Source organism: Chanodichthys erythropterus, chromosome 9 (assembly GCF_024489055.1).
Source record: "Chanodichthys erythropterus isolate Z2021 chromosome 9, ASM2448905v1, whole genome shotgun sequence".
Lineage (NCBI taxonomy): Eukaryota > Metazoa > Chordata > Actinopteri > Cypriniformes > Xenocyprididae > Chanodichthys > Chanodichthys erythropterus.
The window spans coordinates 11803418-11817782 of NC_090229.1; the positions used below are offsets into that span (position 1 = coordinate 11803418).

A 14365-nucleotide genomic window follows, 5' to 3' on the forward strand; every position below is an offset into this window, starting at 1 on the left:
CCTCCTCTCTACTTGAATGAACTACAAGTGCAAAGTCATACATACTACACTGTTTAGTGTATGCGAGAGAGAAGGAAACAAGGTACCCGAGGGCAGTTTACGGTTAATAGTTACGTAAAGACAGCACTTATTTCCAGTCACCAATTTTCACGGAGTAATGGAGTCTCATGTAAACGCGAAACGGCTTTTTAATCACGCAACAACCCTGAAGCTTCACACGGGAAATTTAGTAAACCGCAGTCGACTTAAGAAATGTCCGGCTTCGCCACCTAGTGAGGAGGTATGTGATATGGGTTTGCAGTGCTTGTAGTGTATCTTGGTCCACCTTGGTAGCACAAGCCTAGCATATTTTGTAGAGTGATGTTGTTCGGTGAATGAGTTTAACCACGGTCACCCCGGGTCAACCCCATTATTTATGTTTATAAGGTCGTCGTTGGTGTTGGGAAGTTCGATTCTTTTTTTGTGCATCGGCTCCTTCGGACGGTTCATTTCACCGAACCGGATCATTCACCGGATTCATTTAAGTCGTCAATATATCAATATATATTCTAAATTATGGGTAGTTTAGCTATGTTATTTGTATTTTCTGTACACTTGTTTTGTAGTTGGATTCTGTCAATTCTTCTTTAATTTACTTAATTAAAATTTAAATTTGAAACTTACCTACTTTTCCTCCATATATTTTTTATAACTTACCTGCTCGAAGAAACTGGTGATATGTTTCTTTATATATGGCTCCAACATGACACCTACAGTCAGAAGCTTTGCAAATCGGTTCACTTGAATTATTAAAAGAATCGGCTCACAAGAACGAATCCTGGGGGAAAGATATGATGTGTGGTCTACTTCCATTCCATTAATGACGTCACTGACTAGTTTGCCTCGTGCTGCTCATGACATGAAACTATGCAAAATGTGGCTTAAGCCATTGCTATGCATCTTACTGTTGTTGCACGTAAATTCAAATGATCTTGTTTTTGTCATCTTTCAGTGTACTGATAATTTTTTTGTGTGTGTCTATAAATCTATTTATATATGTGTGAGTGTATATTAGAGAAGCTGTATAATAAATATATATATATATGTATGTATATGTATGTGTGTGTGTATTATGAGAAGTTTTACTGTATTATGCGACCTGACCTGACCCAACCCAACATGCTGGAATGAAGGATGATGCAATGTCATGCTTATATAGATATTCAGAATCATGTCTTATAATCTCAACAGTTGACAGACAAATGAATGACTGTGCATTTTTATATACTGGCCAAACCCTCTTTGAATTCCCATCATAAAAATGATTCTGTGTGGGCCTATTCTTCAAGCCCACACAGGTGGATTAGTAATGTTTAAACACGCATATGTGATTTTATAAGATTTGTAAGAAATATGTTCACGATATATTGATGTCAGAGTTGATGAAAATATGACTTCCCTCTTATATAATTTTTTGACCAAATATATTGTCTTAATTAATTATATATATATATATATTTATTTATATATTTATTTTTATATATATATATATATTTTTTTTTTATTTTTTTTTTTTACATATATATTTATATATTTATATATTTATATATTTATATATATATATATATTTTTTTTTTAATTTTTTTTTTATATATTTATATATATATTTATATATTTATTTATATATATATTTATTTATTTATATTTATATATTTATATATATATATATATATATATATATTTTTTTTTTTTATATATATACATTATATTTATATATATTTATATATATATATTTATATATATATATATATATATATTATATATATTTATATATATATATATATATATATATATAAATATATATTTATTTTTTTTTATATATATATATATATTTATATATTTATATATATATATATATATATATATATATATATATATATATATATATATATATATATATATATAATTTATTTATTTATTTATTTATTTTTTTACTTAAATTAAGTCATAATTTATAAAAAATATATATTTAAAAATATTATTATTGTTTAAAATATGAAAACCATCATGAAATCTCACTATTAGCAAATAAGTCATGTTATGCCAAAAGCCTTTAGGGCCAAAACTGTGTGTTTGGAGAAACGCCCAATGATTTCAAACTCACTGAACATTAGAGCTAAGTAATGTAATAGTAAATGTCTTTTCTCAAATATTGAGAAATGATTTGGGAAGGGAAGTTGCCAAGATGTTGTTTTTTTATGTTTCATAATATTTGGTTTGTTGCCTGTCCTTAGTTAACATGTTTCAATGTTTTCTGACTCAATCCACAGCTTCAAGACTGCATCCAAGGCACACTAAGCGAGTGGTTTGCCGCAATGCCGTCATCACTTGACTCAGTAAGACCTTGCATGACACTAATTGTGAAAGAGAAAAATGAAAGCTTGAGAACTTGTAAACAAGCCATTTTAAACTAAACATATGTCATCTTTGACATATTAAAGAGTTCAGCTGCATGAAGTAGTAGCCAAAATGTTGTCATACTCACTGAACATAAACAATTGAGCACTCTGTGGATTGTGAGAAAGCAAAACGTCTGTCTCTTAGCAGCGTGAAAATATATAGGCACTGGGATGAAAAGACAGTTGTTATGGTGATTGTTCATAGCATGGGGCCGGTGTGCCTCTGCTCTGGCTTATTCTGCCATTGTCAGCGGATCTGCCTCCCTCAGCTCAGTGAGTGGAGAGTAAAGGTCTTAGCACACAAAAGCTAAGGCTTATTGATGCATTCCTTTCATGCAGTCCATTAACAAGGTGTCTAATGTTTTTAAATGCAATGTAAAGTGACCGGGGAGCTTCATAGACACAAGATTGCCAAAAAATTATGCAACTATAATGCATAATCCAGTAAGTGACTGGATACTTTCCATGGTAGCATGGTTGTGCAAATCAGTAACCGCTGTTTTTCCTCCTCAGGAGCTTCCTAGTGTTTTGGACTGCACCATTCCAGAAAACACAGAGGCCATCACCCCAGAGGAGAGAGAGGAGCTGAAGGTGTCTGGTGAGGATTACTGATCCTTAGTGTGTTCAGTGTCGCTTTTGCAGTGCCTGTGCATGTTAGTAAATATGTTTACATGTCTTTACAGTCAAGCTTTTTCTCACTGAGGCGCACCGCTCGTCCATTAGAAGTGCAGTAGACATGGGTAAGTTCTACTTAATATGATGAGTTATACACTTACTATTCATATGTTTGATGGGTAAAACTGATTATGGCCAAGGGTGGATTTCTTACGCTAATCTAACTGACGTTTAAGTCTCTAAGGCCACATTACATGGTTCAAGTGACCCAATTCCGATTTGTTTTTTTTTTCCTCCTTTTGTGGCACGGTAGCAAATGAAGTCAACTCAGGTGGACACCAACTGCGATCATATGACTCTTTTCTCTCCACTTTCTTCTTCGCCTTAAGAGACCAATGTTTGGCTGACCTTTAAAAATTATATCGAATGCTTGTATTATCATTTCATCTGTGTCCATTCCAAATCACATTGTTTTTACTTTCTTTTCGGCTTTTCCTGGTCAGTATGTCTACCATGGGTTGTTTTGCCAAGTGTATAGTGTAAATGCAGATTTCGGATATGGTTCACATTGAAAAGATGTAAGCTGGTCATCAAAAAAAATAAAAATAAAATAATAATAATAATATAGTCAATGAATCTGAATTGGGCATCAAGACCTGCAGTGTAAATGTGGAAGAAAAATTAAAAGTGTGAAAAGAAAAATGTGAAAAACTTAAAATGCCCCTTAAAGATCAACGTGCACAAGTAAAGTTATTTCTTCCTAAGAGAAATAATCGATTCTGAACTGCCAAAATGAGTCGTCAGCAATTCCAGTCTCACTTCCTGTTACATATCTATGTATTAATAATGTAACAAATTTGCATAATGCCAGCCTATGCTCTTCATTGGCTGCCCGTGAACATCTACTTTAACCCGCCCTCAAACACTGTAGGTGTAACTGAGGCCCAGAAGAATTTGGTTCGTGTTGTCGTGTTGTTGAGAAGATGCTGTTTTCAGTGCTGAGAATCCACATTGACCGCACTTTCAAAGGGTGAGGACTCGTGCTGCAATTGATACAGAAATACCAACGCCGTTTGTTACTGTTCATATTACTGTGCATCAAGCGCCGAGGAAGCCTCTGGATCTGAAATTCAGATATGGTACTAGCTGTTTTATTTCCGACATGCACTGCAAGCGGTAGGCCAATCATATGATCAGACTGGGCCGTCTGACCAATCAGAGCAGAGTATGCTCTCGGAAAGGAGGGGTTTAGAGAGAGTCTTTGAACAAGCAGTTTTCAGACTCTGAGAAATTAGGTGCTGTGCAATGTATATCATGAGAAAATTAAGGTTTTTTTATTTTTTATCTGGGATGCATGTAAACCTATTGTAGGAGACCTTCAAAACAGAACCTTTAAGCATAATAGGGGCACTTGAAGAGAAAATTAGTAGTCTCCAAACAAATCATCATATTATTACTTTTTTTATTTATGACCCCTGCATGTCTCTTAATTATGATTAGAAATTATTTAATAATTATTATTATTGTTTTTTAATTATTTTCTTTTAAATATTAATAATTTCACCTAAGAATCCCCGCTTAGAATGTGAAATCAGCAACATCCTCATGATATGACTAATTTGAGAAGTTTAGCAATAAATGGATCAATAATGCCAGTCTTTATTTAGCAAGTGGCATCTCATTCAAATGTGCTTAAATTGCAGTATTTTTGATCAAGCCAATTAGTCAATGTAGACACTAACAATTTTTGAAAGAAGTCTCTCTCATATTTACCAAGGCTGCATTTATTTGATCAAAAATACAGTAAAACAGTAATATTGTGAAAATTAAGGCATTTAATTTATTTGAAAGTGTAAATGAATTTTCAGCATCATTACTCCAGTCTTGATCCTTCACATGATCTGTTGAATTGACCCTTGTTTGTGAAGCAGTCCGGCGTAAAATGACGGCATTGCAACAACACTCTACTACAACAACTCTTCCTCTTCTCTAAAGCAGCCCAACATGGCCTCACCCCCTTTGTTACATTTTTTTCAAGATTCTTTGATGAATAGAAAGTTTTTTTTTTTTTTTTTTAATGTAACAGTGTTAAAGTCTTTACTGTCACTTTTGATGAATTTCATGCATCCATGCTGAATAAGTATTAATTTATTAAAAAATAAAAATGACTGTGCCCAAACTTTTGAACAGTAGTGTTTCAGATAATTTGACAATAATCCCCCTCTGTGTTGTTCAGCTTGTCTTTCGTTAGGCGTATCTCAGCTGGACTCTGTGATCATTGCTCCGCCTCCTCTCCCCGAAGGCGAGGCGCAGACGCTGACCCACCTGCAGCCGCTGTGGGAGGAGCTGGAGAGTCTCGTGCAAAGCCAGAAAATTGCTGCCATCGGCACGTCAGACTTGGACAAAACTCTTCTAGAGCAGCTCTATAACTGGGCTCAGGTCAGCTATATGTGTGCATTTTTTGATAAATAATTTATTTAAAATGGATTCAAAAAGTGATTTTTTTTTTTTTTTTTTTTTGGTACTCTTTCATGCTATACAGATTAAGCCGAGCAGTAATCAGGTGAATCTGGCCTCGTGCTGTGTGATGCCTCCAGACCTCACTGCGTTTGCTAAAGAGTTCGACATACAGTTGCTAACGCACAATGACCCCAAAGGTGTGTATTTAATGCTGAGTCACTGAGCCAGTGACTGCGTGCATCAACTAGCTCTGCCGTGTAATTATGAATTAGCATGAGCAACAGCGCAGGAAATCTGATGTTGCCAATCTTTCTTTTTGTGTCTAGAGCTTATCAGTGCTGCAGGCTTCCAGGAAGCGGTACAGGGGAGTTGTAAGGACCTGCAGGTGGCCGACTGGAGGCTGGAGTGGGTCTTACGTTACTCTATCATCGTCAAAAGCAGAGGCATCATAAAAGCAAAAGGCTACATTGTTCATGCTAAAAAGGGCAGCGACCTTTAACATGTCCTGTTTGAACAGGTTTTTTTGGTTTCCTGAAATTTATTCCACTTAATTTAGGGAGCTATTAAATCTTTGATGCATATTTTACAGGGTGTTTCTCAGCACACTAAAGAGAATTTGAATTTTCAAAGGAACAATAATTCACTCGACCCTCTTAACTGGTTTTTCCTCATGATTAGGAATATTTCGACAGCTATCGGTTCTTGTAGATAAATGCAAAGTGCCTCTTTTTCCTGACTTGGCCTGGTTGAATTCTCAATATTTATCCAAAGGGTAAAAATTAAATATAAAATAATGGGTGATGGGATGGCATATTAAGGTGCTTTAAATGCCAAAAGGTTGTTTTTGTTAATTAGGCCTATACATTTAAGTACATGGGCAGAGGGACAGATTGCAGTCCTGGTTTTCAAAAAGATTTATATCAGAAATACACCTGTATTTTTCTGTTTTATTTAAAATTGTTTACCACATTTTTTTAAAGAGTGGGCCACATAGTTTTTGTTTTTTTACTTACATTTTTTTAAAGTCAAATTTTAAGTCTTGCTGGCATTTTAAGTTTGTGTAATTTATTTTGACCGATGCTTTGCTTGGAATGTTCAATTGTTGTTGCCTGTTGTCAATGGATGATTCTGTCTCTTTTGCATCCCTTTGTAAGTGCTTTGCTTATCTGAGATCAAAGAAATTTCCAATATGTAACTGTATGGGATGCTGTTAACATGAACGGCATTAATTCATTGTATATAAACACTGGAAAACCACACTTGAAGGAAAATAATGATTATAGTTCCAGTCTCTAACGGATAGTCAGAATATATATTTTTAATTGTGTTATTTATTCTTTGTAATGACAATTCCTGTTGGATCCAATCGTATAGGGAGTTTTTTCATGTACTATACATGTAATTGCTATTTTCAAATCCCATATTGTGTGTTAAACATTACATTTGGTTTATAAACTTCGGAATTGAAAATGAACGGCTTTGTGTTTTCATTTAGATCTTTTGGATCAAGTTTTGACATTTAGATCTTTTTATTATAGTGTATGAATGAATCTCAGTAGTGTCTATGAAAGTTAGAAGGTAAAACCAAGACACGGATCCATATCATTACTTGCAGCTCACCCACTACCTCTCATCCATGCGTTCTTGCATCGATTATTCCGGTCTGCGCATTGAGAGGACGCGTCTCGCAGGCGGAAGTTCACACAGCATCATTAGTGGCAAGATGGTGGCCACCAGGAGAGGAACGAGCGTGGGCTCCCCTATGAAAAATAGTAGCGATGAAAACTCTGGAGCCACGGTATGTAGGGTACTTAAGTAGTTCAACCATTTAGTCAATATGTTGTCAGCGTGTGGTTGTAATTGTAGTGTTGTATGTACTTTCATGCAAAAACAAATTGCCGCATGTGTCCATATGTCTAAGCAGCTGTGGAAAACTTGCGTTGTTCATAAATCACGTTTACAGTCAAATATAAAATGTTGTCCGTTCGTATAGTCTGTTTTGCCTTCTTCCTCGACTAAACTATTTATAGTTTATAAGTCATACTCTATCAGTAGTAGCCTTGATCTGCAGATGGGACATAATTCGCCACGTGTGGTGTTCCTGTTATATAATTGTTAAACAGTTCATATATAGGAGATAAAATGTACTTATGTAACTTAGAGTTAATGAGCAAAAACAGATAACTCAGTTTTATTAATTCTCATAAATCATGTTTTTTTTTTTTTTTTGTGTGTGTATTCCAAGTATTATCAAACTGCAGTTGGGTTGTTTTAATAATAACAAAAAAATAAATAAATCAATAGTTTTTAAAAGTATGTTTATTATATATCAAAAGTTTGTCTTTTTAACAAAAGCTGATAACTCCAAAAGGTTTTTTTTTTTTTGGCAAAAGCAGATAACTCCACATTTCATGTTTGAGTTAAACAAAACCAAGTAATTGCTCTGTAATTGCATTTCAAACACGCGTGTACACGCACACTCACGCACAAACTCAAAAGGACGAACAGGGTTTCAGCATGTAAAACGAAATTATAAATCCTCGTTCACTTTTAGTCAGCTTTGACGAGACTCCCCTCAGCTAGTGCATCTTTTCTAGGTGACTAGTAGCCTTGTCACCTGACCTGATTCACTAAAACGGACGTATCGGGTTGTGTACACAAACAAGGGTGCTTGTCGGTTTCTGCTGTAAAACGTGAACTCGCGATGCCTTGACAGTGGACAATACTTTTTTTTTTTTTTTTTAACAACGTATTTAGGGATCAGGGGCCTCATTTATAAAACTGTGCGTAGATTTCATCCTAAAAGTACGTATGCGCAAAAAAAAAAAAAAAATCTGATTTATTTTACCATGCATACGTCAGAACCTGCGCAAAAATCCTTTATAAATCAGTCAGTGGGAGATTGTGCGTAGTGTGGAGATGCACATGTCTCCTCCCCGAAATCACCATATATGGAGCTTATGACGCCTAGTTTTACTATGCATAACCTCATCTGCATATCATTTCCATGTATATTCCCATCCACGTGACATCATGGTTCTTAACACCGTCAAAGGTACAAGACATTGGATAATATTAGATATGGATTAGAAATGCCATTTGTGCAATACACTACACTGTTAAAAAATCATCCAATATCCTCTTTGTTTTAGAATAAATATATCAAAATATACATATAAACAAAATTGTATAAAATACTTAATATAAAAGGTTTTAGAATAGAGGTAATTCATTCATTTCCACTGGCCAAATAGTATTTTAATTGTTTTAAACAATTTGAATCAAATTTATGCAGTTCTGCTGATAAAGTGAACATCTTTTAGAATGTTTATAGGCTATTTTTTAGTGGAAACAGATCGGCCTACTTATTTTTTGCAGTGTAAATACAATTGTCTGTCTCGGCGCGTCACTGACAAAGTATTTTAAAAAGGAAACATGCAAATCTTACTGTTTTCCTCAAATTATATCCTTCAAATACTACAGTGGTAATTGTTTTAAGATGCCTTCACATGACATCAACACCTCCGTGCAGCTGCGGTTATACAGTAAGATATTATCTTTGGACCTATTTAAACTGGGAAAAAGCAGTGTCTTCCATAATATCGAAGTAAGTGTGCGTCACTGATCGTGCTAAAATATTTTGTCATAACATCTGCAGTTTAGTTTAAAGAGGAATTATTGTGTGCCTATCACTCCTTGCTGTCATTAAAACAGCATGTCACTGGAAAAGTAATCAAAAGTAGCACATCCACTATCTAAATTCATATAATTTTTGTTAAACTTCTGCTTAATGACTGCATGTAATTTCAGTGCTTATCACCATTAGTGAAAGTGTAATAATAATGTAAATGTGTACATATCAAAATGAAAATGTGAATTTCCATTCAAGTTTTAATCGTTATTGTGAACATGCATTGTATTTATGATTATGACTCATAATGAGGATTTAAAGTGGCTTTCCTTAATCTGCCTTCAGTCCCTCATCTCACCATCGGTGTTGCCAAACTGCTGTCTCTAAAATGTTTGTACGCATGGGTCAGAGTTTGCGTGGAGGTGCGCAAATTTTCCCGTCAAATTTGTTTTTATAAATCACAACTTATGCGTAGGAACTTGGGTACGCCTCTTTCAGGGCCTGTTTTGTGCATACGCAACGGTTATAAATGAGGCCCCTGAATTTAAGAATAACACACAGCAGTCAGTTAATTTTTGAATTTTAAAAATTTATCGGTTTATCGGTTTTTGCAAATAAACTCTTCATATACACACCTCTTTTTATATATAATTTCACTCAATACCGCTGTACTTGCCGTGTTGTTAGGTTCCATGCACACATTTCTGTAACAAGAAAAAATGTCTTAAGAGGTATTTCTGTGTTGGTGGGAAATGCAACAATAAAACTTGCATTTTGTGTGAATATTACTAAAGATGATTATTAAAACATCAAAACTAACATTAAATTGACATCCTTCTTTAAGTCAATTGTCAATTCCTCACTAAGCAGTGACTATTTGCTTTATTCCTTTTGGTATAAACGGGTATAATTTATAATGTTTGATTAATACATGACCATTATTCTACAATTTATAAATATTGGTAGTAAAGATTGAATAGGCATAGCCAAAGTTTTTACTGGTTGTTCAGCCAAATATTTGACTTTTAGCGCATATCAACTCAAACTTGTGTATATAAATATGTAAATATTACATTACCCTGATAAGAAATCATTAAATAATCTGAAGCAAATGTTCTTGTTCTTCTCACAGCAGCCTTCTCTTTCGGCCAGAAGAACACGGCGCAGAACGCTAATGGAGGAAAGCCAGTACCAAGCTGAACTTACTGGCGACAGTACCGCCTCTTCCTTAGCAGCAAGTCCGCCCAAGCGAGACACAAGAAGATCCACTCGTCTCCTTGCTGACAAAAAGCAGCCTGACTCTACTCATGAAGCTGATGTGTCTGAGTCAGAATCTTGCTGCTCTGTAGTTTCTGATGTACAAGCAACTCCTAGAACCCGACGGAGAACTGTGGTCAGGGAGAAGCGCGCTGAACAGGATGAGGTATCTGAAGCCGAATCCTGCTCATCTACAGTTTCCGCGACCCGTTCTCGTAGAGCCCCTCGCAGCCTGAGGAAATGTGTTCTGACTTCAGCGGCCTCAAAGGATGCTGAAAAGGTAGATGACGATGAGGATCCCTCAGGGGCTGAGTCCTGTAGTTCTGCTGTATCCGTCACAAAAGTTACGGACACTCATCGGATAACAAGGAGCCATCGGAAGACTGCTGTTCCTACCACAGAAGCAGATCCATTTGATCCAGAGTCATGCTCCTCCAGTGTTTCCAGCCTTCGTGGCTCTGTGGTCCGCAGATCTGCACGAAACCCGAGGGTAAAACTGATCGAGCCAATCCCTTTGAGCTTAGAGGAAACCACAGACGCCCCTTCTTCTCCATTACCCAGGAAGCTGAGAGATCGTAGACGCAAAACTGGTGCTGAAGATGATGAATACAACTCTGATGGATGCAAGTCCGGTCCCAGCATGAGTCCCTGGAGATCCACAAGGCGCCAAGCCAAACTCAAAACCGAATCCGATTCAGAATCGGTAGCTACTGACGTCTGCACCTCTCAGGGGAGCCCAAGCCCTCAGAGGGGAAGAGGGACTCCTTGTAGTAGCCGAACCGGGTCTGCCAGTAGTGCCCGTGCGGTTCCTGTAACCAGGACAAGAAGTAAAGCAAGATTGACTGATGATGTTGGTGACACTGCCATGCCTGAGGAACAGAAAGAGGGTGAGGAGCATGAACTTCATCATGAAAGTATTCCAGTCCTTGATGGAGATAAGGCTGAAGACACAGTAGATCAACTGGACAGCACCATGACCACGGACACCAGTGAAGCCCTAGAATGCACCATGATTGAGGAGAAAGCTGAAGATACCACTATAGTTCTTGATCAGGATGAGCCCATCGAGATGCTAGAACCTCAGAGCAGCACGCGAGACATCAAGCCAGTGGAGGACCGTGGAACCGAAACTCTGACGCCTCAGGAAGAACCAGTGACTGAAACTTCTGTTACACTAACTGAAGATAGAGAAGAACCTGGTGATGTTTCCATTGAAAATGAGCCAGAGTTTGTGGAAACAAGCCATGTTGTTGTGCATCAAACATGTACTGAGCCTGTTGAAATCATTGAAGGTCAGAGATGTTCTGAACCTGTGAAGGAGGATACGGTAGAAGCCGCCCCAAAAGATCTTATACCAGTTGTAGTTGAGGAGCATGAGGAAATGGTCGAGTGTGAGAAGAAAGGTGTAATAGTTACTGAGGAAGCTACTGACACTGTTAAGACAACAGACTCTGACCTTGAAGGCCCTTCTACAAGCTCACGTACTCAAGCAAATTTGACCACCACAGTGGAAACTTCGAAGAAACCTCCTCCCCAGAAAGAAATGATCAGTTTACTTGACAGCAGTGAGGATGAAGACAGTGCTGATGAAGGTCTGCTTTCAGAGGAGGAGGGATGTTCACAAGAAGCTGAAGATGTGCAGAGTGAAGACCATGTGATGTCAGAAGCAGAGGCTCATGGTAATGGACTGTTTGTCATAGACACTAGACCTGGACGACAGCCTGATGAACAGTACTATGTTGATGCCAAGCAAATAGAGGAAGAGGATGAGGATGATTTTGTTGACGAAGAGGGAGAGGATGATGAAGACGCCGATTCAAAAGTGCTCTTCACTCCCAGAAAGCCTCTGTAAGTAATTTTTATATTGCTTTTTTGTATTTGTAGTATTCACTTGTAAATACTGAATCCACTTAAATATGCTTCTTAACTCTTCATTAAATATTTAAATGTAATTATTATACTATGTCTGAAAACATCATTGTTTCTCTCTCTCTCTCTCTCTCTCTCTCTCTCTCAGGATGCAACTATCTAGTTCCATTGACACAGGTTTGAAAATGAAGGAACTTGGTGGTTTGTACATCAGTTTTGATGGTATTAAGCCGAAGAATCTTACCAACATTTCAAAAACCCAGAAGAACCTGAACAATCAGGATGAGGTAAATAATAATTATTTTATTACTCTGAAATGTCATCAAATATAGCCAATGATTCATTCAAAGCATTTTGTGCAGATGTTACTGTTCAGTGAAGCTAAGGTTCATGAAAAATGTTGTATTTATTGTGTAGTTGCTGAAGAAGAGTGTTATCGTTCCGGATTTTGAGAAGAAAGATGCTGTGCCACCTTACAAGGAATCAAAGAATGCTGCTAAACTCAAGCGCAAGGTGAGCAAATGGATGGTCCTATTGTTATTTGTTTTACTTATTTGGACTAACATTTAAATACATTTATTTTTTTTCCTAAAAAAATGAATACTTTTATTCTGCAAAAATACATTATTAAATTGACTAAAAGTGAGCACCAAAGTTCTTGAGCACCAAATCAGCATATTAGAATGTTTGAAGGCTCATGTGACTGAACACTGGAGTAATGGATGCTCTATTTTACTTGTACTTAAAAATATATAAATGGTAAAATTATATTTCACAATTTTGCCGTATTTTTGATGTACTAAATGCAGCCTTGTTGAGTGTAAGACTTCCAAAAACATCAAGAAAATCCTATAGACGCCAATCTTTTGAACTGCCTTTGATCACATTGTTTATAAGTAATATACTTCTCTTATTTGTCGTATCCAGGCGGAAAGAGAAAAGACATCTGGCGATGGCTGGTTCAACATGAAAGCTCCTGAATTAACAGAGGAGCTCAAAAATGACCTCAAGGCACTACAGATGCGCTCAGCCATGGACCCAAAGCGCTTCTACAAGAAGAATGACAGAGAAGGATTTCCCAAATACTTTCAGGTTGGTTGGGAGTCTTTATCAGCAGACTTTTCCCCTCAAACAATTTTTCAAAAAGCCATTGTTTCGAAGACGAAAAAAAAAACTTTGTGCAAACAAAAATTTGAGAATTGTAGCGTTATCAAAATACAGACATTGCAATTAACTACAGGCGTACATGTTCAAAGAAAGCAGACAATGGCATATTGTTCTATTCTTTTGAGTAAAGTTTAGCTCTTTTTTTGTTTCAGGTTGGTACAGTGGTTGACAGCCCGGTAGACTTTTATAATTCACGAATCCCCAAGAAACAAAGGAAAAGGACCATTGTGGAGGAGCTTCTTGCTGATGCAGAGTTTAGAAGGTAAGTTAAAGAAACTGGTTGATTAGCTTTATATGGAGTCTATTGTGATAAATTATTTATATTCACAACAATGGGCTTTTATTATTGATTGTTCTCAGTATTGTTTTAAATTAATTGTCATGTTCTAAAACACATCTTTTCTTCTCTTTTTTTTATTTTTTTTTAGCTATAATAAAAAGAAATATCAAGAGATCATGACAGAAAAGGCAGCACAGGCCGCTGGCAAGACGAACAAAAAGCACAAGTTCCATAAAAAGAAAATGAATAAATAATTTCACAAGGCAAATCTGATTTTTTTTTTCGTCTTTTTTTTTTTTTACTTATCATTTATCGCATTTATAAAGGCCAACATTAAAATTATTTGTAATAATCCATTGAAATAAAAAAAAAAATTTAGTTGCCTTGTAAGTTAAAAAACATGTAACTTGTACAGAGAAGTGTTTATACTTTTTAAGGTTATTCCTCAAACGGATTGTGATTGAAAGACTGATTGATTACAGCTCTCCAACTGTGGATTCACAATAAATCAGGTCCAAACCAAATGCCCTGCTGTTTTTCACTTTTTCATAATGATAACAGTATTAGTAAAGTTAAGAAAAAGTACATAACATAACCCATGACCCACTGCTCTGCACATTTTGTATGTCTCTTATCTTACACACTCAG

The 14365-nt window shown here is 36.2% G+C and overlaps 2 protein-coding genes across 2 annotated transcripts; both read left to right on the forward strand.

Annotated features, from left to right (window-relative positions):
• The first annotated feature begins 17 nt into the window (after positions 1 to 17).
• gclm (glutamate-cysteine ligase, modifier subunit) lies at positions 18 to 6970 on the forward strand. Its single transcript, XM_067393574.1, has 7 exons — positions 18 to 280; positions 2310 to 2375; positions 2952 to 3036; positions 3122 to 3178; positions 5290 to 5492; positions 5596 to 5710; positions 5840 to 6970. Exons 1-7 carry the CDS (start codon positions 158 to 160, stop codon positions 6010 to 6012), a joined length of 822 nt encoding a protein of 273 aa, XP_067249675.1. The 5' UTR covers positions 18 to 157; the 3' UTR covers positions 6013 to 6970.
• Positions 6971 to 7198: 228 nt separating this feature from the next.
• On the forward strand, positions 7199 to 14265 carry dnttip2 (deoxynucleotidyltransferase, terminal, interacting protein 2). The gene is made up of 7 exons (XM_067394586.1): positions 7199 to 7311; positions 10277 to 12249; positions 12419 to 12557; positions 12688 to 12783; positions 13198 to 13362; positions 13590 to 13699; positions 13866 to 14265. The coding sequence occupies exons 1-7, from the start codon at positions 7237 to 7239 to the stop codon at positions 13969 to 13971; spliced, it is 2664 nt and encodes an 887-aa protein (XP_067250687.1). The 5' UTR covers positions 7199 to 7236; the 3' UTR covers positions 13972 to 14265.
• Positions 14266 to 14365: the final 100 nt, after the last annotated feature.